Source organism: Silene latifolia, chromosome 2 (assembly GCF_048544455.1).
Source record: "Silene latifolia isolate original U9 population chromosome 2, ASM4854445v1, whole genome shotgun sequence".
Taxonomy (NCBI): Eukaryota; Viridiplantae; Streptophyta; class Magnoliopsida; order Caryophyllales; family Caryophyllaceae; genus Silene; species Silene latifolia.
In genome coordinates this window covers 169475135-169502838 of record NC_133527.1, presented here as the reverse complement: position 1 = coordinate 169502838, position 27704 = coordinate 169475135, and the positions used below count along the sequence as shown (strand labels likewise).

Genomic DNA, 27704 nt, shown 5'->3' with positions numbered 1-27704 from the left:
TTACCCCAACATACGATTCCAGAACGATCGTGAACCCGCGTAATGAGTAGGCTCGTTCACGGCGTCTTCCTTTCCTCCTCTTTTGTTGAGGGATGCTTGCTTAGACTTCTTCTGAAAAGCGGGAGTTTTGGTATGCTTTATTAAGCCTTCATACTTGTCACCTGCAATTACACATATGAAATCATAACTAATAAGTTACTGATATTATTTATAATATAAGAGAGTATATACTAATTAATACAAATAACAAAACAAGTTAATTAAATACCTTTCATGTTCTCTGGTTCCTTTGGGCGCCTAACTACCTTCCAAATCACGTCCCGATATCGTCGAGTACCGACTTCCTCGTACCTGATACGGACATTCCGTTCTTGAGACGGTGACCAAGCATATGCTTGCTACAAAAAAAAAACAAAAATTTCATATTAGTATTTATAAAAGTATAACCTTTTAGTATTTATAAAAGTATAACCTTGGTTATTAAAACAAAGAAATACGGAAAATATATACCCGAAAGTTATTGAACCACGCATCTCTTTGTGCAGGAGAAGCTTGTGTCCACGACGTAGGAATTGGACCCACGAAATTAGTCTTCGTGCTTTTCGTGACACCTCGTACCACGCAATTGTCCATAAACCTGCATTTATTTTGAACATGTAAAATTACAAACAATTATTATTTAAAAAAAAAAAAAAAAAAAAAAATAGTAGACTAATAAAGAATAAAACTTACCATAATCCCGTCGGCTCAAGGATCATCTTATGATCCGAAGTGTACCGTATCGGCACCCGTGGTGTCTCGTCGGTAGCGTCACTCTCCTCACCGTCACCGTCTGTCTGCATCGGATCCTCCTGCACAAACTCCTCCTCCTGCTCCGGACGCGTACTATGTCCTCCTCCTGAGCCGCCTCCACGCTTCCTACCTCGACTGCTCCGACCATCTCATAATACAAATAAAAATTAACACAAATAATGATAAATAAAAATTATACAGACTTCTAAATTTTAATAATTTACTCTTGAGGAATACAAAATTATACCAATTTAATCATCTTCATCTTCAAACCCCTCGTCCTCATCCTCATCCTCTTCCTCATCGTCATCATCGTCATCATCATCATAATCATCTTCATCTCCAAACCCCTCGTCCTTCCTCATTTTTTCCTCCTCCCTTCTCCTCCTCACCTCATCTTCCCCCCTCCTCTCCTCCTCTTCTTCCCTTCTCTCCTCCTCCTCCTCCGCCTCATCCTCCCCGTGAGCCTCTCTTCCACATCATAAAATTCTTCCTCTTCCATGTCTTCACCATCTTTATTCTCATGTTCATAGTTGATTTCATCGGGTGGAGACAAAAGCGTTTCATTTGAAACGTTTTCTTCTTGGAAAAAAGTTGTATCAACTTGTGACCGTGCCTTTGTCTTAAAGATTGCACACCACGCATTTTGATTTCTATCATCTGTTGTGCTTGGATAAGTAGCAAAATACACTTGATGAGCCTGATGTGCAAGTATAAATGGATCATACTTAGAGTATGTTCTAGTACGATTCACTTCTACAAGCTTGTATTGTTCATGTACTCTCATTCCACCCACGAATTATCCTTCCAATCAACCTTGAATAAGACAGTTTTATAAGCTCGGTCACGTCCACTATAACTAATTTCAAAGATATCTTCAACTATACCATAGTATTCGTTGTCATCAAGAGAAGAAATAGTAACCCCCCAATTGCACCTAGCCTTACCTTTACCGTGGTTGAATGTTTGAAAATTAAACCCATTAACCGAATATCGATTCCACGTTCTTACCATTTTTAAAGGACCAAAAGCCAAACTTCTTATCAAATCATCTTGAATATTCAACTCAATTACATGTTTCTAAAACCATGATGGAAATTGGTCCTCATGTTTGTCCCAAACATCATCCTTACTTATATTAGGATTCCTCCGAATGAAGTCATTAACAAACTCGTGTTTCGTATGGCTCCAAGAGGTCACAATTAGATAGCACGTAAAGGTGGGCACGATTATACTCTTTATCATCTAAATATCGTGTTTGCCCCTTTGATGAACACCCTTCATCATCTTGAGTTTGGAAAAATTCGGGTAAACTTCCGTCTACTTCATCCGGTTTCTCAACATTCAAGTTTTTTGCTTTGGTTTCTATATGTTTTTCAAAGTAAAGAGAACAAAAGTTTGCAATCTCTTCCGTTAAATAAGCATTGCATATAGAACCTTCCACCCTAGCTTTATTACCAATTTTTTTCTTCAAATGATTAAGAAACCTATAAAAGTTAATGATGAGTTTTATTAATAATAAAGTTAACATATAATTAATAAATAGATTAGTTATTATTATTAATTTTAATTTAAAAGTAGCTAGATTATCTTAATTACCTTTCAAATGGATACATCCACCTATATTGGACGGGTCCCCCAACTTTGGCTTCATATGGCAAATGAACCGGTAGATGCTCCATGGAGTTAAAAATGCAGGAGGAAAGATCATTTCAAGCTTACACAATATCTCGTGGTATTTGCTCTTCCGCATTTAATCATGTCATCAACACATATTGAAGAGGCACATAAATCTCGGAAGAATTGACTAATCTCAACAACTGCATTCCAAACGTTTGTCGGCACGAGGTGTTTCAAAGCAACGGGTAATAATCGCTCCATGAATACATGACAATCATGACTTTTCAAGCCTTGCAACTTCAGCTTCTTAAGATCAACACATCGACTAAAATCTGATGCATACCCATCAGGAAACTTCAAATTTTGTAACCACTCACACAATACTTTTCTCTTAGCTTTGTCGAGAGTGAAAATGGATGTTGGCTTAGACCCGTCGCCGCGAATGTGTAATTTGGGACGATGACAAAATTTCTGCAAATCTTTTCTAGAAGCAATGCTATCACATTTTTCACCTTCTACATCCATGATCATGTCAATTAGTTGCTCAAAGAAATTCTTTTCTATGTGCATTACATCCAAATTATGTCTTATCAACATTGTCTTCCAATAAGGAAGGTCCCAAAGAATGCTTCTTTTAAACCAACCGTTTTTCTGCTTTTTCAATTCTTTAAATTCTTCCTCGGTACCATCAATAGGGGATGGTAAATCACATACCGTCTTCCATATCTCATCCCCAGGCACTCGTTTCGGAGGGGCATCAAGCACCTCTTTACCTTTTGTGAAAGCTTTCTTGTTCTTCCTATGTGGATTTCCCTCTCGTAAGAAGCATCTATGACAATCAAACCAGCTTATTTTCTTGCTATTGGGAAGCCAAAATGCTTTACTTTCCTCCATGCAACAAGGACATGCTTTTTGTCCTTGTGTAGTCCACCCAGATAGCATACCATAGGCAGGAAAATCATTTATTGTCCACAAAAGGGAAGCTTTAAGTTGAAAATTTTGTTTTTTAGACACATCATAAGTTTCCACCCCAACTTCCCACAAATATTTCAACTCCTCCACCAATGGTTGTAAATAAACATCCAAATTACGTTTCGGGCTTTTTGGTCCGGGAACAATAAGTGACAAGAAGATAAATGGTCTTTTCATACATAACCAAGGTGGTAAGTTGTATGGTGTGACCATAACGGGCCAACAAGAATACTTCCTCCCAAAATTACCGAAAGGATCAAATTCATCCGTACACAAGCCAAGTCGTACATTGCGGGGTTCCTTGGCAAAATCAGGATACATCTGATCAAATCGTTTCCATTCTTCCCCATCACTAGGATGACTCATCTTCCCCGGAGCACGTGGGTTTTCTTTGTGCCATCTCATTTGTTCGGCAATGTTTTTGGTGGCATAGATTCTTTGAAGTCTTGGTGCGAGAGGAAAGTAAAACAATTGGTTACATGCTATTGGTTTCTTACTCTTTTTTGCCCTCTTACTACCGTTGCCTTTTTTCAACACCAAAACTGTATCTCCTTCACTTGTCTCATATCTATCCGCCCCACAACCTTTACATTTGTCAAGCAAAGCATCATCTTTCCAAAATAGCATACATCCTTCAGGACATGCATCAATCTTTTCATGCGGTAATCAAGACCTTTAACTACTTTTTTGGTAGTATAGAAACTTCGGGTCATGATATTATCATCGGGGAAAGATTCCTCAAGGAACGAGGCAATGCCATCAACAGCAACAAATGGCATATTGAACTCACATTTCAAGGTAATTAGCCTAGAAGCGGCTTGTAACAATGTCATTCTGCTTCCTTCATACAAGGGTTTTTCTGAGGCTTTTAACATGTCAAGAAAGGCTTTTGCTTGTGGGTGTGGCGGTTGTTCTTCAAAAATAGTTGTATGGTCATCACTATTAAAAATAGTGGAATCCATAGCATCAACAACCATCTCTCTATATGGGTTCTCATCATTTTGTATTTGTTGGGTGTGAGTTTGTTCATGAATTGGAGAATATGCTTCTCCATGTGAAATCCGATTGTAATAATTTGGCTTAAACCCGTTTATAATGAGATGTTCTTCTACTACAATGTCAAGCTGGTATTTCAGGTTTTTGCATTTGGCACAAGGGCACCTAAGTTTTTTGTCTACCAAGTCATATTCATCTTGTTGTTTAGCAAATTCAATAAACTCGCTAACACCCTTTATAAATCTAGCGGTAGTACGTCTTTTCTTATTGGAATGGTCTAATCTTCCTTCATACATCCATGAACGTTCCAATCTCTTCATTTTAATCTAAAGAAGACCCCAAAGAAATTTAAACATTTTTAAAAAATAACAATAATATTAAATACAAAATTTAAACATTATACTCCACATTATACAATAAACATATGAAAACAATATATAAATATTGTCAATAAGTAATCCATCTTCGAATGGGGTCCTTATCACTCCAACCTAAACCCGTCAATGTACGTTTCAAGTCACTAGCAAACACACTTGTAATTTATTAATGAGGAAAAATTCGGCAGCAATTCCCTTCTGTTCTCCAAATACACATATACATGTATTCGGAGAACATTAAAGGGATCGCCACCAAACTCATTCCTCATTAATAAATCACAAGTACGTGTTTACTACCTAAATGACTTGAAACGTACAAAGACAGTCCCAAAATGGGGACTATTCAAGAATTACTCCTAATGAGTAATTCTTGAACTGGTACTAAGTCAACATCAAATCAAACAACAACACAATCAAGTACTAAATTAATTAAGTCAATCAATAGCCCAATTCAACCACATAGTAAAGGCTTCTATCCTAAAGTCCGTAACATAATTTGAACTAAAATTAGTAAATTTAAAAAGTAACTGGTAAGAGGAGGTTACCTAATCAAGTAAAAGCAAAAATGAAAAGAAAACAAGAAGCAACAAATGCTACAGACGGTGGTGCCTAGCAACATGTGGTGACAACCCTGAAAAGAGAAAAGAAAAACAAAAATAACAAGTTTATTCTACCTCAATTCATCAATAACATGAATTATCAAACTAAATTTATCAAAATCAAGTCCTAAAGAAGGTTCTACTTAGCTAATAGATAATTTCTCTTAATCCAAAAGACGGTTCCACTTAGCTAATTCCATTAATGCAAAAGACGGTTTCACTTAGCTTAACATTAATAATAATAAGGCGGTTTAATTAGTAATAATAATAATAATAATAATAATAATAATAATAATAATAATAATAATAACAATAACAATAATAATAATAATACTAATACTAATAATAATAATAATACTAATACTAATAATAATAATAATACTAATAATAATAACAATAATTCCCTTCCCCCACCGCCACCACCCACGGCCACCCTTCCCCCACCGCCACCACCGTGGCCCACGGCCACCCTTCCCCCACCGCCACCACCCACGGCCGACCAAACCCCCACCCATAACCCTAAACCTAAACACAAACCCCCTTAATCATTCCCTTTTAATTCAAACACAAATTAAACTAAATCTAACTAAAAATTAATCTAACATACTAACTACAAATAAATCTAACAAACTAACCACAAATTAATCAAACTAACTACAAATTAATCAAACTAACTATAAATTAATCTAATAAATTAAACTAAAGAAACTGAAATTAAAGAAAAACAACAAACCTAATTAAAGAGGGTGGATGTGGCGGTGGAAATGGCGGTGGAAGGGTGGTTGTGTGGTGTTGTTGGTTGGTGTCGTCCGTCGTTCGCCAAATCGCTGCTCGACTCTTTTTTTTTTTTTTTTTGTTTCGCAAAGAGTAAAGTAGGAGAGAGGGGGCTGAAAGTAATTAAAAATTTGGCGACGACTTTTTGAATTTGGCGATGAAAATCGATCGCCAAATTTGGCGACTACCCTATTTTCACGCCAAATTCCATAAGTCAGTCGCCAAAAAAGATTCCCTTTTTAAAATGACAGGCTGGTTTGTACTAAAAATTTTAGCGACTGATTGTCAAATTGGCGACTGAGTTTCAGTCGCCAAATTTGGCGACTACCCTATTTTCAGTCGCCAAATTCCATAAGTCAGTCGCCAAAAAAGATTCCCTTTTTAAAATGACAGGCTGGTTTGTACTAAAAATTTTAGCGACTGATTGTCAAATTGGCGACTGAGTTTCAGTCGCCAAATTGGCGACTATATCTAATTCAGTCGCCAAATTGAAAGTTCCTGTCGCCAAGTTTGATTCCTTTTTTGAAAAAGTCAGTCGCCATATTGGCGACTAATTTCAGTCGCCAATTTAAAAATCAGTCGCCAATTTGGCGACTACTTATTTCAGTCGCCAAATTTCGGTCGCCTGTTTCAGATTTTCTTGTAGTGTGGTAACCTATATATGGAGATCGATGATCTTCCCTAACTAATTGAGATTATGAAATATCATAAAGATAAACTATATGACGTGCAACGATGCCGCGATGCTGCAATGTCGCGAGTCTACCACGCACGAGCTTCAAACCGGATCTTAATTGCGGATATGTGTGATAATGGTGACCTATATATGGAGATGATCTTCCCTAATTACCTAAGATTATGAAATATGATAAAGATGAATTAAATGACGTGCAGCGGTGCATGAGTCTACCACGAGCTTCAAAACGGATTTTAATTACGGATATTTGTATGATAATGGACGTCTCCTCTTAAGGTTCTCGGCGTATGTAATTAATTCCAAAAAAACCTACTTTGTACAATCGCCAAATTGTACAGACCAAATCTTTGTGTAAACTCATATGCATTTACGAACGTATCATTTTTCCAATTTTTATTGTGCAAGATAACTACTTAATTGATCATGCTAATCATGGTGGAAATTCGAAATTGAAAACGATGGTTTATTGCTTAAGCATGGTAATATGGTATTCACTCCACAAACCTATTTTCACCCAATTTGCTTTATTGCGGATCAGTAAAGAAAGATATGTTATTTTATAATTTATTGATTTTTATTATTATTATTATTATTATTATGATGGTACACAAATAAAGTGTCACCGGTGACGCCATCCGTAAGGTAGGACGATGAGTATGAATGAAGTAACAAAATTTGTAAACTACTTGAAGTGAAACCCTAAGATAGTTATATAAAAGTATATCATAATTCAAAACTAAGATTTGAATGGCTGATGTTTAAATTATACTCCCTCCAATTCATCATAATGATCCCATTTGAGATGGGCACAATACTTAAGAAAAATGAATAAAAAATGCATAAAGGACAAATGTGGGGTTTGTTGATAGGAGAGAGATGAAATATTATGAGTTAAATAAGGAGTTGTAGGGCCAAAACATTAAGGAAAGTAATAAAATAAGAGTAAAAGAGTTGTGTGGGGTTTGGTAATAGGAGAGAGGAATGAATAAAATAAGAGTAAAAGTTACCAATAAAAAGAAAGGAGAACATTACTTGAATAATCCGTTTCGGGAAAGAGGGAACATTATAGCGAATTGGAGGGAGTAATACAATATTATAGCATTGGAAAGACAATACGAAAATATAGAGTAGGAAATAACGAGTAGTAAGGAAATAATTTTTCATAAATTATGATCGTAATATTGATGAAAGACGTTAAAGACTCTCTGATTAGGTTATTCATGTGTAGCAATAGTACTCCGTATTATTCATGTATAGGTTATCTTTTTTCTCCATGACGATCTTGATGAAACTCTTTGATTTTAGTTGTTTATGTATAATTGCAATTGCTTTTAAGTGAAAGATTATGAGAAAATGAAGTATGTACGGTACATCACCTAATATATATATATATATATATATATATATATAAATATATATATATATATATATATATATATATATATATATATATATATATATATATATATATATATATATAGTGATAAGATCATTTGAGTCCATGTCTTACACTTGAGTCCATAAGTCCTCCTTATAGCCATTGGATGAGGAAGATGGAGGGTTGAGATTGGAAGCAAAAAAAGGATGATTAATGCCTAATAAAACACTCTCCCTCTCTACTTTACTAATCCATACTAATCAAATATTAATCCACTATATAACCTTTATTTTTTCACCAACTTCTCTCTCATTCACACAATTCACTTCTCTACTCCCTCTCTAAAACCCAAATTAATTCCAAACCCAAATAATACTCTCATCCTAACAAACCCAAATAATTCAAAATCTAAAAAATAAAAAAAATTCCCTCCATATTACTCTCCCACCCACCACCACCGGCCCCACTACCGACCACCACCCTCACCCTCCGTCCCAACACCACCCAGCCTCACCTCCTCACGGCCACATCCACAACCCCGACACCCACAACCCGACACCACCGTCACGCCACCACCACCAGATCCGCCGCCCACCACAACTCCACCACAAAACCGACACCCCCAGATCCGCCGCCATCCACACCACCACTACTTCCTCCTGCCGCAAAAGACACACCACTACCACCCTAACCATGGCCTTTGCTCTCCTCTTTCTTCTCCTCCTTTTTCGACTGTCAAGCTTCTTTCCTTTTTTTTTTTTTTTTTTTTTTTTAATAAAAAATTAGTGTGCTGGGGATGTTGTTTGTTGTGGTTTGGTTTTTTTTTTTCCTTTCTTCTCTTTCTTGTCCTCCTTTTTCGACTATCAAGTTGTTGTTTTTTTTTTTTTTTTTTTTTTTTTTAAAAGACGTGGGCTAGGGGATGTTATTGTTGTGGTTATTTTTTTTTTTTTTTTTTCCTTTTGTTTTTCTTCTTCCTCTTTCTTCTTCTTTTTTTCCTTTTATTCTTCCTTCTTTTTTTCCTTACCCAGATCTGTTTTTTTTTTAATTACTGTTATATTAGATCGTTTTATTTTAGTCTTAGATCTAATAAATAGATCTAAGGTTATTTGTTGATTTTCATCGTAGATGTGCATTTTTTTCTCCTAGAATTACTCTTTTTTTTGCTAGAATTACTCTTTTTTTGGTTGAAATTACACTTTTTTTCTACTAGAATTACAATTACTTTTTGTTTTTTGCTACAATTACTCTTTTTTCTGCTAGAATTACTCTTTTTTTGGTTGGAATTACACTTTTTTTCATCTTAAAATTACACTTTTTTTCTACTAGAATTACAATTACACTTTTTTTTTTTGCTATAATTACACTTTTTGGCTAGAATTACACTTTTTCCTGCTAGAATAACACTTTTTTTACTAAAACTACACTTTTTCTGCTAAAATTACACTTTTTGTTGTTGTTAGAATTACACCTTTTTTCTCTTAAAATCACACTTTCCTCCATTAAAATTACACTTTTTTCTGTTAAAATTATACTTTTTTTTGCTAGAATAACACTTTTTTCGGCTAAAATTACACTTTTAGTTATTAGAATTACACTTTTTTCTGTTAAAATTACACTTTTTTTTTTGCTAGAATAACACTTTTTTCGGCTAAAATTACACTTTTTGTTGTTAGAATTACACTTTTTTCTGTTAAAATTATACTTTTTTTTGCTAGAATAACACTTTTTTCTTTTAAAATTACACTTTTGTTGTTAGAATTACACTTTTTGTTATTAGAATTACACTATTTTCTGTTAGAATTACACTTAGCTCTATTGGACTAATGTTATACTCTCAATGGACTTGATCATATTCTCATTGGACTAATGTTACATTCTCAATGGACTAAAATTACATTCTCAGTGGACTGAAATTATACTTTTCTGGACTAAAATTACACTTTTCTGGACTAAAATTACATTCTCCTTGACTAAAAATAACAATCTCATTGGACTGAAATTACACTTACCTGGACTAAAATAACACTTTTTGTCATTAAAATAACACTCGTAAAATGCTAAATTACAATAACTTGTGATAAAATGACAAAAATTCAAAATATTATTCGTTAAAATCACTCGGAAAAGATTGAAGTTAAACTTGTAAAACGCTAAATTCTCGAAAATATTTCTTAAAATTACACTTTTTGCCGTTAGAATTACACTCGTAAAATCCTAAAATGTCGAAAACTTGTCTCGAAAAAAAAAAAACGAAAAAAACGAAACATTCGAAAACTTGTCTCGAAAAAAAAAAAAACGAAAAAAACCGAAACACGAAAAATGTTAACAAAATTATCAGAAACTTTGAAGTATAAGACAAAACATGGTGTTAATTGTGTATGATAATGAATTAGTGAATGTATTATTAAAACTAGAGAGAGAAGTGAATTCATTAGTGTTAAGTGTTTTTGCTTTCAATCTCAACCTTCCACCATGCATGATCCAAGGGTTGTGGGAGGGACTTATGGACTCAAAAAAAAAGGTGGACTTAGAAGAACTTTGCTCTATATATATATATATATATATATATATATATATATATATATATATATATATATATATATATATAAAATCAAGTTAAAATGCTATGGTTGCGTCATGTGTCAACCCAGCCATAAATACAGGTATTAATTACAAGAGAACATTAAATACAAACATAATAAATGTCACTACTACAAATACAGGCTATAACAACGGTCAAAAACCGTTGTTATATAAAAAAGCGGACGTTGTTAAAGCGTCCGTTGTAAAAGGTTTTAACAACGGTTGATTTTCTTAAGGAAACCGTTGTTAAAAATATTAACAACAATTTTAAGTATAAAAACCCGTTGTGGAAAGTGTGACTCAATTTTGGGAGGAAAGTTATAACAACGATTGTAATATACAAAACCGTTGTTATAACTGAAGACAACGGGTTGTTTGTAAATAACCGTTGTTGTTTGTTCTTAAAAAAAAAAAAAAATAAATAAATATTACTAGATGCATGCATAATTACGGCTCGTTATAATTCCGATGCATGCATTATTACTGCCATCACTGTGCATATGAACGGACAATATGGAATGAGGAGGGTTAGTAATAAGATTTGAAGCAGCATTGAGAGAAATGATGATGATTATGGCACAACTTCCTAACATATATATTAATTAAAAAACAACTCAACCCACACATTGCTTAGTATAAATACATTGCATTATCTCAACTAACATTTCCATTATCTCAATATATACATCTCCAAACCCTAACTGCTAAAACAAACTCCAAATAAATTAACCCTACTTAATCTTTCAAAACAAACTCCAAACTCCAACAAAATGAATGATATCATCCTTAAGACTCTTACTATGATCGAGAACAACAACAGTTTCATCCGCCGGTTGCTCCATATTGAGGAAAGTTTCAGGAGCTACCTTGCGGATGCTCGATCCGTACTGAAGGACGCCAAAGAAGATGGCTTGCGGAGCGGCGCGATTCGGCTATATGACGATATAGCAACTGCTGAACGGAACCTCCAAATAGCCAAGGAGGAGAGGACGGATATGATAGAGGAGAATAAGATCCTCTATGAAAATATAAGAATTGCATTTTTATTAATGTAATTTTTTTTTTAATTTATGTATTTATATATATATATATATATTAATTATGTTTATCTTGCTTCTTCATCTTGCTTCTTCTTTGTTTTACTAACTAATTATGCGAACAATACTTAAACAAATAACATAATGGTCAATAAAAACACATACATGCAAAAGAAATAATTAGAAAAAGAAAATAATGACGATGAAACTAACAAAGGATTTGCGAGATTTACCTGATAATTAGAGAAAGTAAGAGACGATGAAATCAAAAGTGACGGCGAGAAGATAAAGCGACGATGAGAAAGAGAGAAAGAGACGATGAGAAAGTGTGTGTTTTGTGTTTGTGTTTGTCTGCTGTGTTTGTGTTTGTGTATTAAGGTTTGTGTTTTGTGGCTGCAGCAGACTTGTGTTTGTGTGGTTTATAGTATGGAAGGTATTGACAACGGTTATTAAACAACAATCGTTGTCAAATATGTTTTAACAACGGTTGTAAATCAACAACCGTTGTCAAATATGTTTTAACAACGGTTGTAAAAAACACCCGTTGTCAAATATGTTTTAACAACGGGTTACAAAAGTAACCGTTGTGATTACTTTTCACTAACTTTGCGCCAATTTTGCGCCAAATTATTAACAACGGTTCCGCACGTGTTACCCGTTGTTAAAACTAATAACAACGATTTTTATAACCATACCCGTTGTAATTAATTTTAGTAAAATTCGCGCCATACATTCTACAACGTCTATTGTGATTTTCGTGAATAATCGTTGTTAAAGGGGCGTTGTAGTTGCCTGGATTTGTAGTAGTGTGTTGTATAAATCTCAGCAAAATATTAATTATAATTTAATAAGTTTATTATAAAATTAAATTAAATAATTACGGTGATTTGATTATAAATTTATTAAAAAAATTATTTTGATAAAAATTCTAAAATGTAAATAATTACGTTCATTGCGAAAAATGCTTCAAATAGAGTAATAATTTTCGTTATATTTATTGAAATATTTTTTATTTGTAGAGATGATTAAAGTGAGTGTCTCATAATGATTTATTTTTACATACAAAGATATTTTAAAAAAGTTATAAAACTTAGACAATTAAATTTTAAGAAAAATATATTTGGAATAGTCGTCGTTGTATTTCTTAAAAACATAACTTAAAGAAAACTACTAAGAGATAAGTTTTTATATGAGAATGAAAAAAAATATATTGCGAGAAATTGAACACATATGAGATTTTGATATATTTAAATAGTGTGCTAACGAGTATTTGTATGAGTATGTATGTACACAGTGATCGCGAGTGCATGCATTTGAATAATCAAAACAAAAGTAATGATTATTAAATAATATATATTGTACTATAAATGACATGAAAAAATAGAAAAAATGTTACATTTTACTTTAATATCTTCAATTAAAATATATATACGTCATGTATAAATATTGATTATGACTACCTAAATATTACTATTAGGCAAATATTTTATATATTATCTTTTAAATACTTTGAAGTTAAACATAAAAAAATATTATTTGAGAAAGTTTAACCTATTTTATTTACAGGTAAACTCTAATACATCATTTATATATGGTTGTTTTAAAATACAAAAGATGCAATTCTTATAGAATAGATATGTTTGACACATAATAATTAATACATGCAAGACACACTCAAAACATTTGAATAAGTTGAGTTTGAACTCTATATGTTTGATAGATAAATATCACACGTTATACATAAAAAATAAAAAATTACATAAAGTTATATTCACATCATTTTGAACAAATATTAATTGATTTAGAATATAACAAATCGTGAAATGATATAATTTGAGAACTTAGTGTTGATTGTTGCATTATTTGAATAAATTTTATTTTAATTAATACCCCCTCCTATTTGCTATAATGTTTCTCTTTGTCTTTGACACGATACTTAAGGAATACTATTAAAAATGAATAAAGGACATTGTCGGGGTTGGTGATAGGAGAGCCTTGAGAGAGGGATGAATTATTAGGAGTTAAATAAGGAGTTATAGGGACAAAACATTAAGGAAAGTAATAAAATAGGAGTAAAGGAGTTGTGTGGGGTAAAAGTTACCAAAAAAAGGGGAACATTACTTGAATAATCCGTTTCGGGAAAGAGGGAACATTATAGCGAATAGAAAGGAGTATGATATTTGATCAGTCACAAAATAATTTATAAAACGCTGATCATGCATAATTAATTATCGCTTATTAGTTTTAATTAAAATTGTATGTATTTTATTATATAACTTTGAAATTAAACCTAAAAAAATTAAATTTGAGAAAAAATAATTTATTTTTATTTATACGTAAAAATATTAAAGGTCATATATAAATTATGTTATTTTTCTTCAATTATAATAACAAAATTTTAAAACAGGCCACGCGAAGCGAGGGATACTACCTAGTATGCTTTATTACTTGGGCGAGGAGTTCTCATTACCGACAACAAGGAAGCCCTAAAGGAACCAGGTATACCGTGAATTAGATCTGTCAAACGGGTCGAGCGGGTCGGGTCATACAAGTCTGGTTAGAATACGGGTCGGGTCAGATTCGGGTTGGATTATACAGGTCACGGATCGGGTTAGGGTCAGAATAGGGGTTAAGAAATAATTATTAACGATTTTTTTTTAAAAAAATATACTTTTTAAAATATGTAAAACATATTTAAAATCAATACTTAATCATATTTAATGTTTACATTAATTATATTGAGTCATTGACATAATTATTGAATAATATTTTTTTTTAATAATTAATTTATTTATTAGATATTATAAAGGATTCATTCTATTTGAATCGGTTTTACCAAAAAAAAAAAATATCAAAGTAATCATCGTTCAATATAATAATATGAGCAATTTAAAAAAAATACGTGAAAAACCAATATATAAGCAAGGAAATTGAATATGTGACACGTTTTCACAAATTTATGATCATCAATCGGCCTATAATTAGATGAATCGATAATGCAAGAGTTAAATACCGATGGTTTGATCTAACGACGTATGAAAATGTCCGTAAAACGGATCTTAGACACAAAAGTCGATACTCTTAACATTAAGAAATATTGAGAGTTTTAAGCTACAATAATCATTCTCCTACTTAACTTCAAATTATTACTCATGAGTATTTTATTAGTACATACATGAGAATCTCACAATAGTACTAATACATAGTATTAAGAAAGCTAAAATTACTAAACAAATCTTTTCGTCTCAATTACTATTTGTTTACCCTTTATATTCATTTTGAGGGATATTAAACACTAAGGTAAACAAAACTCAAAGGTAAATAAATGATCGGGATGAAAAATGTGCTTCTAAAGGGAATCATGGCTTAGCAGGGGGTGGTGGAATTTTTAGAGACGAGACGGGTAACTTTATTACAGCTTATTTCTTCTCTTGTGGCTTTTGCACATCCATGAAAGCGGAGTTAATGACCCTCCTCACCGGTTTGAGACGAGCAATGGAGCTTGGGTTAAGAAGGCTTCTCATCCACATGGACAATAATCCTTGCATAAAACTTATATTAGAAGAGCAACTGGTTAGCAACAGTTTAAAATTCATCGTCAAAAGCATTAAGGATCTAATACAAGAAGCGGGATGGACAGTGAACCTAGAACACACGTATATGGAGGCTAATCGAGCTGCGGATTATTTAGCAAATGTTGGAGTCACCTCAAGTAACGACCCGACGCATTTGGAGGTTCCTATGAATGAGCTACACCCTTTTCTTCGGGAGGATATTTTTGGGGTTGCTATTCCCCGTGTAATAGCAAATAGTTAACTTTCGGGGCTTCGTCCCCTCATTAGTGCCAAAAAAAAAAAACTATTACCAATAAGTGGATTATACATCTGATGTAGTACATCAGATTGTATAGTTTTTGAAAATTAAGATAAAGTTTTTGAGTTTTAATTTAAAAATTTTGAGTTTATTATAAAGTTTTTGAATTCAATTATTTAAACATTAATCTCAAAAAATTACATTATAACTCAAAAAAATTACATATAAGCTCGGGAAAATTTGATTTTTGACGTCATAAAACTAAAATGTAATTTATAAACTATATAAAACTAAAAAAAATACACAAGAACTCAAAAACTCATTAAGTGTTGGGTATTAGTACATCTGATGTACAATCCTTTTTCTCTATTATTAATACCAACCAGAAGCTATATCTATATATACCTCAATTGGATTAACTAATTAACCAAGGATGAAAGGTTAAAATTTTACCCAGACCATTGATATCAAATCAAAACTAAATTAAAGGCAATTTTTAATCTATTATACCTAACGACTTGTGTATCATTTCTTAATCTATTTCTCCGCACATATAGTTAGGAAAAAACCATTTAAAAGTTCACTTTTTTTTTTTAATTCAATTCAGTGAGATACACTATTAAGTACCTTTTCCCAGTTTAGAAAAGTAAATCTCAATTCATACCGATTTTTCTATAATTAAGCATTTATTAGTTCAATTCAGCTCTTGTGAGTACAGTTCAGAGGTTTTTTTTACAGCTGCAAAAAAAGGTACAGTTCAGAAAAGTTAAGCTCCTATAAGTTCAACTCAGCCTTTATATGTTCAGTTCTGCAAAATTAAGTTCAAAAGAATAGTGTCTTAGAGAATTATTACATCATAATCATATGATATTACAAATTGGCCCGGGCATCGCACGAGAATTAAATCTAGTATATATATAAAAGAGAGTTTTTTCGAGCGATCTGAGAGCGTCCACATCATCAAAAAACAATTTAGGAAAGTATAATTTTTTATGTAAAAAATAAAGTGGAAAATCTTTTAATTATTATAATATGTATATTTCCTAAATTATATTCAAGTGATATTTCCAATTTTTATATCAAACTTTTACATTTCATTTCGCAAAAAAATATCGTTAAAAAAATTAGGAAAATAATATAATTAGCTTTGTGGTAAAAAAGGCTATCATTAGAGTATAGATTTCATATTATTTGCACATATTAAAGATGATGTACTTCTTAATACGTAAAATTGTGTACTTTTTAGTATGTTTTGTTCCACATTGGAAAATAAGTAGGTGTGGTGAATATACTACATATAAATAGTAGAATTGTCCCACATCGAAAGATTAATATAAGGTGATGTGATCCTATGATAAATAGCAGACATATTTGGAACTTATGTATCCACCCAAAATTTTTTGAGTCTCATAAATATTGTTTTACAGAGTTCTCAAGATTTTCTATCATTATCTACGATATGATATAAAAAATAAAGTGGAAATCGTTGGGAACTACCCGGGAAAGAGTTAAGAACATGAACAAGAAAATCAAAAAATACAAAACTAAAGGTTTTACTAATGGTAGTCTCCTGACACGGTACAAAACTAAAGATTTTGCTAATGATTGTCTTCTGAATGTACTAATTGAGCGTTAGTGAGTCGTTATATCTACGATGTAGAGATCCCTATCGAATTATCGAGACTAAGTGATTTTATCTTCAAAGAAAAATAATATGTATACAACAGTGGTTTTTTTAAGAAGAGACATGTATTTCTTGGTATGTTATATCTTTCACATTGAAAAATAATGTAGGCATGATGAATATACTACGTCTAAATAATTAAATTATGTATCTCACATTGAAAAAATAGTATACGGTAGGGTGATTCTATAAATATAAATAGGAGGCATCTTTGAAACTTAGATATTAACCCAAAATTTTTTGATATAAAAGATATGTACTTTTTAGTATGTTATATGTTCCGCATTGAAAAATAATGTAGGTGTAGTGAATATATTATGTATAAATAATAGAACTGTCCCATATATATACATTTTCTATATTATATTAAAGTGATGTTTATAATTTTGATATAAAAACTTTATATTTCATTTGACAAAAAAGTATCGTGTGAAAATTATATAATTAGATTGTGACAAAAAAAATGCTATCATTAGAGTGTAGATTGTATTGTATTGTATTTTCTCATTGTTAAATCGGGTTGGTGTCAAAGTAGGTGCAAAAAAAATGGTGTACTTAGTATGTTATTTGTCCTACATTGAAAAGTAATGTAAGTGTGGTGAATATACTATGTATAAATATTAGAATTGTCCCACATCGGAAGATTGCCATAAGGCAGGATGATCTTATGATTATTGATGGGGCATATTCTGCACCGCTGACCAAGTCAACATATTGAACAAGGTCAAAGATATCCACAGCAAGTCAACGACTTAGACAGCCTAGCCGATGCAGCCCATCGGCCTGTTAGCCTGGGTCTCGGCGTGACAACCTGCCAGCCGGGACACATACCCGCGTACTCATATCCAAGACCCCTCGGCGGTGAGTCAACATGGCCCGCCGGCCTGCCATAGGTCCCTCGGCCGAGGGGTAGATCAGTCTTTCCACCTGCTAGCCACTTGGCCACTACGTGACAAAAGGTGGAAGCCTATAAATACTCCTCAACCTTCATTGAGGAAAGGATCCATCCACAACTAAACCTAAATACACTATTCATCTGGTAATATCTTCCTTATCTCTCTACAATACATACCTAGCCAAGCAACACAACTTAATCCTTTAAGTTTACTGACTTGAGCGTCGGAGTGAGTACGCTTGGCACAAAGCCAAGCCCTCAGTTCGTTCATTGTTGCAGGAGAGGCCGAGAGGAACGATAAAGGCAAGAAGGGTTCAACTCAAGACATTATTCTACAAGCCACGGGTGGTAACGATACTTGCTCTGGAATTACGCCCGGAACAATTGGCGCCGTCTGTGGGGAAGACACTAGAAGCTAGTCACATTCATTCCCAAACACAAAAAAAAAAAAAAAAAAAAACAAAAAAAAAACCCACCCAAAAAGCTAAGAAGATGTCGAAACAACAAGACGCAGTCGTGACCGACGAAACCGTATTCTACCAAGATGATACCTTCAACAACTCTGGAGTCGTGCAGCCCTCCACCGGCGGAGTAATCCAACCAGAGTTCGGGATGCCAACAATACCCGACACGCCGCTGCCAGCCAACCAGGTCACCATCATGGGACATGTGGTTGACGTAGCAAAACTGAAAATGCTCCTGGACTTAATCAGTAATACGCCTGCTCACACTGTCACGCCGACAAGAGCGGCGGAAACCGTCCAGGAGACCAGGGCCCAAAACGTGACTCCGAGAAATTTGAACGGAGCACTAGGAGAAGCTGACCCAGTCAAGTCGCCGGGGGAGCCCAAAGTGGGCGCGGTAGACCTAAGTCCTTCCCGCACTCATGGGAGGACAGCGTCCCCGCAGCACGAACGAGGCTTACCCCAAAGGAGCCAGAGGAGTCCGACTCAACAGAGTTGGAGGAGAAGTCCAAGTCGAAGAAGGAGTCCTTCCCGCTACGAGGAGAGGAGCCGGATTAGGAATGCGAGGAGCCGATCGCCGCGTGTCGTTCGACACGTGGTCGACACCCCTCGCGCCTACGTCCTAGAAGTCCAGGTGCCAACTAAGCTCAAGTTGCCACCTCTATCATACAAGGGAGATAGTGATCCAGCTGACCACGCTGAGGCTTTCGAGTCTTACATGTCGGTATGGGAGCAGCCCGATGAGGTCTGGTGCCGAGTTTTCCCAACAACTCTGCATGGAATGGCTCAAAGTTGGTACAAGGGGCTTCCCGACGGCTCGGTATACTATTACGCCGACCTAAGGGACGCCTTTCTAGCCCAGTACTCTTGCAACAAGAGAAGGGCCGTGGAGACATCGGACCTACTAACTATCAAACAGGAGGGGGGCGAGTCTCTACGAAGCTATGTGAAGAGGTTCGACGGAAAGGTCCAGCAGATTCGAGAAATCAATCCCGAACTGGCGGCCTTCGCACTGATGAAGGGCCTCCCAAGAGGAGATTTAAAAAATGAGCTCATCAAGTGCGGAGGCCTGGGCTTGGACGCCGCCAGGAAGTTGGCCGACCAAGCCATCAAGGTAGAGGACTATCACAAGACCTGGGTAGGCCCCAGCGAGGCCGAGCACTCAGAAAAGAAGAGCCGCCGGGAGGACAACCCGGATGAAAGACGCCGTGACAACAACGGGTCATGGTCCGATGAAAGACGCCGTGAGAATAATAGGTCACGGTCAGACAAGTCTGCCAGGAAACAGAGCTCGGCGGATGCCCGGGGGAGCTCGGGAACGTACTACAAAAAACGGTACGATGATCACACCCCCCTAGTCGTATCGGCCGCCGAGGTTTTCGCTTTGAGCAAGAACGAGGGCCAGAAGTGGGAAAGACCCCCTAGGCCGAGGAGTGACGGTGACACGAGCCGATCTTTGTGAGTACCACGGCCACACCGGACACTTAACCAACGATTGCCGACACCAAGGATGCCATTGAAGAACGATCCGGAAGGGGAGCCTCGGCAAATATGTTGCCGAGGCCAAAACCGATGTCGGCGGATCAAATAGCAAGTCCGTCTTTGAACGGATAGGAGTAATCCATGTCGTCATCAGGGGCAACGGGAACGATGGGTCCGCTCATGGGCACAAACGGCACCTGAATGAACCATATCAGGCCATCAACTTTGTGCCCAACACAGCCACCCCCGCTCCCAACATCCCCGATATGACCATCGGACAGGAGGACTACGAGGGAGACATCGCTCTTCATAGCGACCCACTTACAGTCCGCCTGGACATAGCCAACCACTTGGTGAAGAGGTGCCTGATTGACACAGGCGCCTACACGAACGTTATGTACAGAGAATGCTTTCTCAGCCTCGGTCCGAGGGTTGAAGATTTGAGCCCCTGCACCAACCCGTTGTACAGCTTTTCTGGGGCCGGTCTGGTACCCCTGGGGTAGACCTGGCAAATCGGGTTAACAGGTCGGGTTCGGGTCAGGCCATTTTGGGTCGGGCCATTTCGGGTTTCTCAAATTTTCGGGTTAGCTCGGGTCGGGCCGGGTCATTTCGGATTCCGGGTTTGTTTCGGGTTTGTTTGTCGGGTCTAATTCGGATCAAGCGGGTCGGGTTATTTTGGGTCGGGTCATTTTCGGGTCAATAATTAAGAGAGAAAAAGGCATTTCTAGTCTTTTGGGGTCAATTAGAGTTATTTTTTGTCGGGTCATTTTCGGGTTGAGTGGTTTCGGGTCAGGCATTTCGGGCCGGGTCTATTACGGGTCCATGAAAGCTCGGGTCATTTTCGGGTCGGGTCGGGTCTATTCGGGTTCCGGGTGTCATTCGGGTGCGGCAGTTCGGGTCGATTTCGGGTCTCGGGTCAACTTTTTCGGGTCGGGTCAATCGGGTCGGGTTGATTTTGCCAGGTCTACCCTGGGGTCAGTCAGATTGCCGGTGAGGTTCGGCGAGGGAGGTGCAGCCAAGATTGTTATGTCTGAATTCGTAGTCATCGACGGTACGTCTGTCTACAACGTTCTCATAGGTCGGGTCACTTTGAGCGAAATCGACGCTGTGATATCCATCCGGGCCCTGACATTGATATATGTCTCGGACCGGGGGGAGGCGCATAAGCTCGTCTCGAAGAACGAGGAGGATCCCGGTTTATGGGAGGTTTACGCTAACGGCCCCTCCACGACGAATAGCTCGAAGGCCGACATCGTTATTATCAGCCCAAACGGAGACGTGTTTGAGCACGCCTTGAAGCTTACCTCATTGGCCTCAAACAATGAATCCAAGTACGAGGCGGTGATAACCGGAGTTGAGCTAGCTAAAACCGCCGGGGCAGAGCGCATCATGGTGAAGACAGATTCACTCTTAGTAACCAACCAGATCAGAGGAGAGTACGAAGCCCAGGACTACGGGACGATAAGGTATCTAGTGAGGGTGAGAGCGTCGCTTCGAACTAAAATCCTTCCGGATCTGACACCCCCGGATCCGGAACGACCGGACCATCGGCATGGTCGAAGGAGCAGAGACCGAGGAGGTAGAGATTGATCCGGGCCGCACCGTAACCGTCGGTGTCAACCTGGAACCAAAATTCGAGCCGACCTCCTGGACTGCCGAGGAAGAATAAAGATGTTTTCGCATACTCAGCGGCCGAGATGCCAGGCGTGAGTCGGGAGGTGATTGTTCACAAGCTGAACGTACTCTCCACCGCCGCCCGATCAAGCGGAGAATGAGGAACTCCTCGGCCGAGAAGGACGAGGCCATCAAAGCCGAAGTAGATAAATTACTAGCGGCGGGTTTCATCATGCCTTGTACTTATCCTGAGTGGTTAGCCAATGTTGTAATGGTGAAGAAGTCATCGGGGGCATGGAGAATGTGTGTAGACTTTACCAACCTTAATAAAGCATGCCCCAAAGATTGTTATCCCTTGCCTCGAATAGATAGTTTAATCGACGCCACGGCGGCTACACCATCTTGAGCTGCTGGACGCCTTCTCGGGGTATCACCAAGTGTTTATGGCCGACGAAGACATGCCTAAATGCGCATTTATCACCGCCAACGGCACATACATGTACAAAATGATGCCGTTTGGTTTGAAGAATGCCGGAGCAACGTACACGAGGCTGGTGGACAAAGTGTTCCAAAACCAAAAAGGATGAAACATTGAGGCTTACGTCGACGATGCTATTGTAAAAAGCAAGTCCGACAAATGAGCATCCGGCCGATTTACACGAGACATTTTGTTCACTAAGGAAATACAAGATGAAGCTCAACCCAATGAAATGCAACTTCGGTGTCCGGCAGGTAAATTTCTAGGTGTACTTGTCAGCGCCAGAGGCATAGATGCCAATCCGGACAAAGTCCGAGCAATCCTAGACCTGCCGGAACCAAGGAATCGAAAAGAGGTTATGACGCTGACCGGGAGAATGGCGGCCCTCGCCCGTTTCATCTCTCGGTCAGCCGACAAGAGCACCCTATTCTTCAAAGTGTTGAAAGGAAATAAAGACTTCAGCTGGGGAGGAACAGAGCACGGCTTTCAAGCAATCGAAAGCTCATCTTCGACTCTCCCAACTCGTCCCGGACCGATCTTTGGGAGACGCTATACCTATACATAGCGATTACCTCGGCCACGGTCGGCGCCGTGATCATCGGGGAAGAAGACAACAAGGAACACCCAATCTACTTTGTCAGCCATACACTGTTGCCCGCCGAGAGAAATTACCCACTAATTGAAAAAGCAGCCTTCGTCGTCGTCGTTGCCACAAGGAAGTTAAAACCCTACTTCGACGCACACCCCGTGACGGTCCTAACCGATCATCCGTTGGAGAAAGCTTTGGAAAAATTCGAACAATCCGGCAGCTCATCAAATGGGCGGTGGAACTCTCGGCTTCGGCATTCAATACAAACCAAGGCCTTCGATAAAGGGGCAAGCACTTGCATTTCCCGGCCGAATGCACATATCAGGAAGAGCCAAACCCAGGCATATGGAAGGTCTACACCGACGGCTCCTCCACGACGAACGGCTCGGAGCCGGCATCCTTATCATCAGCCCAAACGGGGACGAGTTTGAGTACGCCTTGAAATTCACCTTCTCGGCCTCGAACAATGAATCCGAATACGAGTCGGTGATAACCGAGTCGAGCTAGCTAGGGTCTGCCGGAGCGGGAACACATTGTGTTGAAGACGGACTCACTGTTGGTTACTAACCAAATCAGAGGGGAGTTTGAGGCTCGGGACGACGGAATGGTAAGGTGCCTAGAGAGGGTAAAAGCCGACATAGCAAAGTTGAAATCTTTCCAAATCCATTGCGTTCCCGGATCCGAGAACAACCGGCCGACGCTCTCTCCAAACCGGCCACTCAACCATCAAGAATGTCACCAACCGTCTTGGTAGATATCGGAATGCGAAAAGCATCACTGAGACCGTCGGCATGGTGGGTAACATAGAGACCGAGACAACGTGGATGACTCCGATAATGAAATACAAACTTACGGGTGAGTTGGGGAGGGCCGCAATCCCTCGGCCAAAATAAAAAGGATCGCCGCCAGGTACTTGGTGTTCGAAGGGGAACTGTACGATGAAGATCCGTAATAAGACCACTCTTGAAGTGTGTCGGTCCGGCCCGACGCAGAATCGATCTTGAGAGATTCACGAAGGCATCTGTGGACATCACATGGGGGCAAGAACACTAGCCCACAAAGCTCTCGAGCCGGCTACTTCTCGCCCACCATGCTTCAAGATTCCGAACAAAGACCAAGAAGTGCACGAACCGTCGATGCATGCCCCGGTGATACACGCTCCCTCCGGGGACCTACAACCGTGCTTAGTCCCCTTCCTTTCGCACGATGGGGATGGACATGCTAGGGCCGTTCCCAACGGCCTCCGGAGGAAGGAAGTTCTTAATCGTCGCCGTTGACTACTTCACCAAATGGGTTGAAGCCGTAGCGAGCACCGGCCAAGACCACATGAGCCGTCGAAAGGTAATGGGAAAATGTTATAACTCGCTTTGATTACCCCAAGTTATGGTATTCGACCACGGCCGAGAGTTTTGGAGCGACTGATAATGAATCGGTTAGAAGAGCTTGGCATCAAGTTTGCGTACTCCTCCGTCTGCCACCCACAGAGCAACGGACAGGCGGAGGCGACCAATAAAACAATCCTCAACGGTTTGAAGAAGACAGTTGAAGACCTTAAGGGAAGGTGGGCCGATGAACTACCGGCGTCTGTGGTCCCTTCGGACCACGGAGAAAGAAGCAACGGGGTACACCCCTTCCACCTAGTCTACGGTTCCGAAGCGATCCTACCAATTGAAGCGGCGGTGCAGACATTCGAACGGCTACCTTTAACCCGGTTGAAAACGAGGAAGGCCTGAGAGCCTCCCTAGACCTGGTCGAAGAAAGCCGAAATACAAGACGCCTCAACTTGGCGTATATCAAAACCGGATGAAGAGAGCCTACAAATCAAGAGTCCACAAAAGGGACTTAAAAATGGGAGACCTAGTCCTAAGGAAGTCGGCTGCCACCAACAAAGGAAATATTCACGGTAAACTAACGGCCAACTGGGAGGGTCCCTACAAAGTGGTCGAAGAGATGAGGCCGGGTACATACCGGCTGACAGACATGGGAGGTGTGCCTTTGATGAGCCATTGGAACACCGATAACTTGAGAAAATACTTTGTATAGCGGCGGAGGTGTCCAAACCCATTGTGGACACCCCAACGCACGATCATAACAAACAAATGAATCGCCCAAGTTTTCCATCGAAGTGTTTGTCCCCTCCACAAATTGCCACCAGGCAGGAACTCAAAAAGAAGAATTGCTATCGAGCCATAACCCCGATTACCTCGGCCTTAGCCGAGAGCGACGGGGACACAATGACCGATACGCTAGAAGAATTGCTATCGAGCCATAACCCCGATTACCTCGGCCTTAGCCGAGAGCGACTGGGACACAATGACCGATACGCTAGAAGAATTGCTATCGAGCCATAACCCCGATTACCTCGGCCTTAGCCGAGAGCGACTGGGACACAATGACCGATACGCTAGAAGAATTGCTATCGAGCCATAACCCCGATTACCTCGGCCTTAGCCGAGAGCGACGGGGACACAATGACCGATACGCTAGAAGAATTGCTATCGAGCCATAACCCCGATTACCTCGGCCTTAGCCGAGAGCGACGGGGACACAATGACCGATACGCTAGAAGAATTGCTATCGAGCCATAACCCCGATTACCTCGGCCTTAGCCGAGAGCGACGGGGACACAATGACCGATACGCTAGAAGAAATGCTAAAGACGTTACGCAGTTGAGATGTGCATTCTAACTGACTCGGCCATGCCGACGGTAAAAACGAAGGCACTCAATTAATAACGCAAGAAGACAAGTAAAGGATCGTGATCAGAGTCCCGGCCAAGCCGAGGACCAAAAAGATAAAACTTTATTGAAGATGATTGCAAGGAGAGTACAGACGACGGCCGTCCCCATAAGGATAGCCTAAACTCTACCTACCAAAGCTTTACAAAAGCGAGGAAACAAAAAAACAAAAGGTTACAGACTTGGGATTTGAAGCACCAAAAAGATGGCAGGGAGAGAAGGCTCAATAATTGGCCCCCGAACAGCTAAAGCTATCCGAGACGCCGGGTGAGTCTGGTGACGACCGCCCGTCCCCCTATGCCTGTTGCTGCCCTCCGTCAGTAGCAGCAGCATCTTCGGTGGCCGGCTTTGAGGAAGGCTCAACATTTTCAAGTAACTTCAGCCTCTCACCCTCCTTCACCTTCGCATCGTAGGCCGCCTTGGCCTCAGCTATCTGAGCCGCCTTCGCTGTCTCCGCCTTCTCTGCAGCCGCTGCCTCCGCAGCATCAGCCATCTCGTCCAGAAGCTGGTCAAATTTATCCCACGGGAAAGAGCCCTCGGGGACGAGTCTTTGTATTGCCTCCCTGGCCGCCTCCTCGGCCTGGTCCCGGAATTGGGCGCACATTTTAGGGAGAAGAACATCTTGAAGCATTTCAATGTCCTTCTCCTTTTGAGCAAGGGCAGCATGCGCGTCCTTGAGCGCCTCCGCCTGGTTGTGGAACAGATCCTTCCACTTTTCTCCCTTGGCAGCCACGGCGTCATAAGCACCCTTTTACCTGTCCCGCTCCACCATCATCTTGGCAGTGGCGGCATCAGCTTCCTCCACTTTGGCCCTCTCGGCCCCTAGCAGCTTCTCAATTTCCTCCACGCGCCGGCTGGCAGCAAAGAGATCCAGTTTAGCCTTCGCGGCTTCCCCCTTTGCGGCAGAGAGATCAAGTTTAAGCTTTGCGATCAGTGGCGCAGCTTGGCCCATGGTTTTCTCCTGCTCCAAGATGTAGGAGCCGGCTTGTTGGGTCCACTTGGCCATCCTCTTGTATAATTTCACACCCTCTGCCACAAGCTCGGAGGGAGGAATCTTTTGAACCGAGGAGTCAACGATGACATTTCTGTCACCCGCCTTCTCAATAACCTTCTCAGGCTGCTTCCCTAATTGCCGTTCAGTGAGAACGGCGGCTGCCGAAGGAGGATCTACAAAAAATTTACACAGAGCATCCATGTCACCATGCATTGACACATCAGAAAGCCGGTCATCTGGGATGTCCAACGAACCAGCTAAATCCGAACCACAAGTTAGATCCGTACCAGTCTGGACCCTCTTCGTTCGAGGGCCGGCTGAGTCAGTCTTCTCTCCGGCAGCGATGGAAGCAGACGGAGGCTCTTTTCTCTTCTTCGGAGAAAAGGCCTTAGCAACGGTCACCGCCCCACCAGCGATTTCGATGACCTCCACAGGCTCCTGAACCACTGGGGTCGAAGAGGGAGCTGGCACAGACGCCGCCGCCACCTCGGACGCGCCTTCTTTGTTCTCTTTGGCACGCCCCGAGAACCCTTGCATGGGCCGCCGCCGGATCCAACGACTTCAGCTGCTTATCCATGAGTTCGTTGGGAGACGGTCTACGATCACGCAAGTCAGCCGTAGGATGCTGTTCAACGACCTTCCAGTCCTTGTCAAGCCCTAACCTCTGCAAGGTCCTCTCAGACAGATCCTGGCCAAACCGGTCTGCAAGAAATCAAGCAAAGGTTACACGAGAAGTAAAACAAAGCTCCAAAACGAAGCATAGCAGCGAGGCAAAGATGGGCCTCATACCGACCCCACTCACCCTGGTTGAGGGCCGGTATGAGGTCGACGCGGCAAAGCGGCTCATCTTGGAGAATAATCGAGTCGGGGCAGCCATCCTTTCCCAGCATCGAACAGTTGCATCGCCCGCTGCTCATCCGCAGTAAGAGGGACCAACGAAGCATCCATCTTTGCCTTACCCCGGGAGATACACTCCTCATACTCTTCTCGGTTCTCACACCGTAAGTAAACAGGGCTCTGGAAAGACCGAGGCAATGGGTAGTCCTCCGGCACTCGAACGTACACCCATCGCCGTTGCCAGTCTTTGCAAGAAGTAAGCTTGTTCACGGAGATATAGCCAGGCTCCGT

At 39.5% G+C, this 27704-nt stretch overlaps 1 protein-coding gene across 1 annotated transcript; it reads right to left on the bottom strand.

The window, feature by feature from the left end:
- On the bottom strand, window positions 1–26534 carry LOC141641606 (uncharacterized). The gene is made up of 5 exons (XM_074450261.1): window positions 26338–26534; window positions 733–927; window positions 511–637; window positions 269–398; window positions 1–161 (listed from the first exon to the last, which is right to left on the bottom strand). Exons 1-5 carry the CDS (start codon window positions 26532–26534, stop codon window positions 1–3), a joined length of 810 nt encoding a protein of 269 aa, XP_074306362.1.
- Window positions 26535–27704: the final 1170 nt, after the last annotated feature.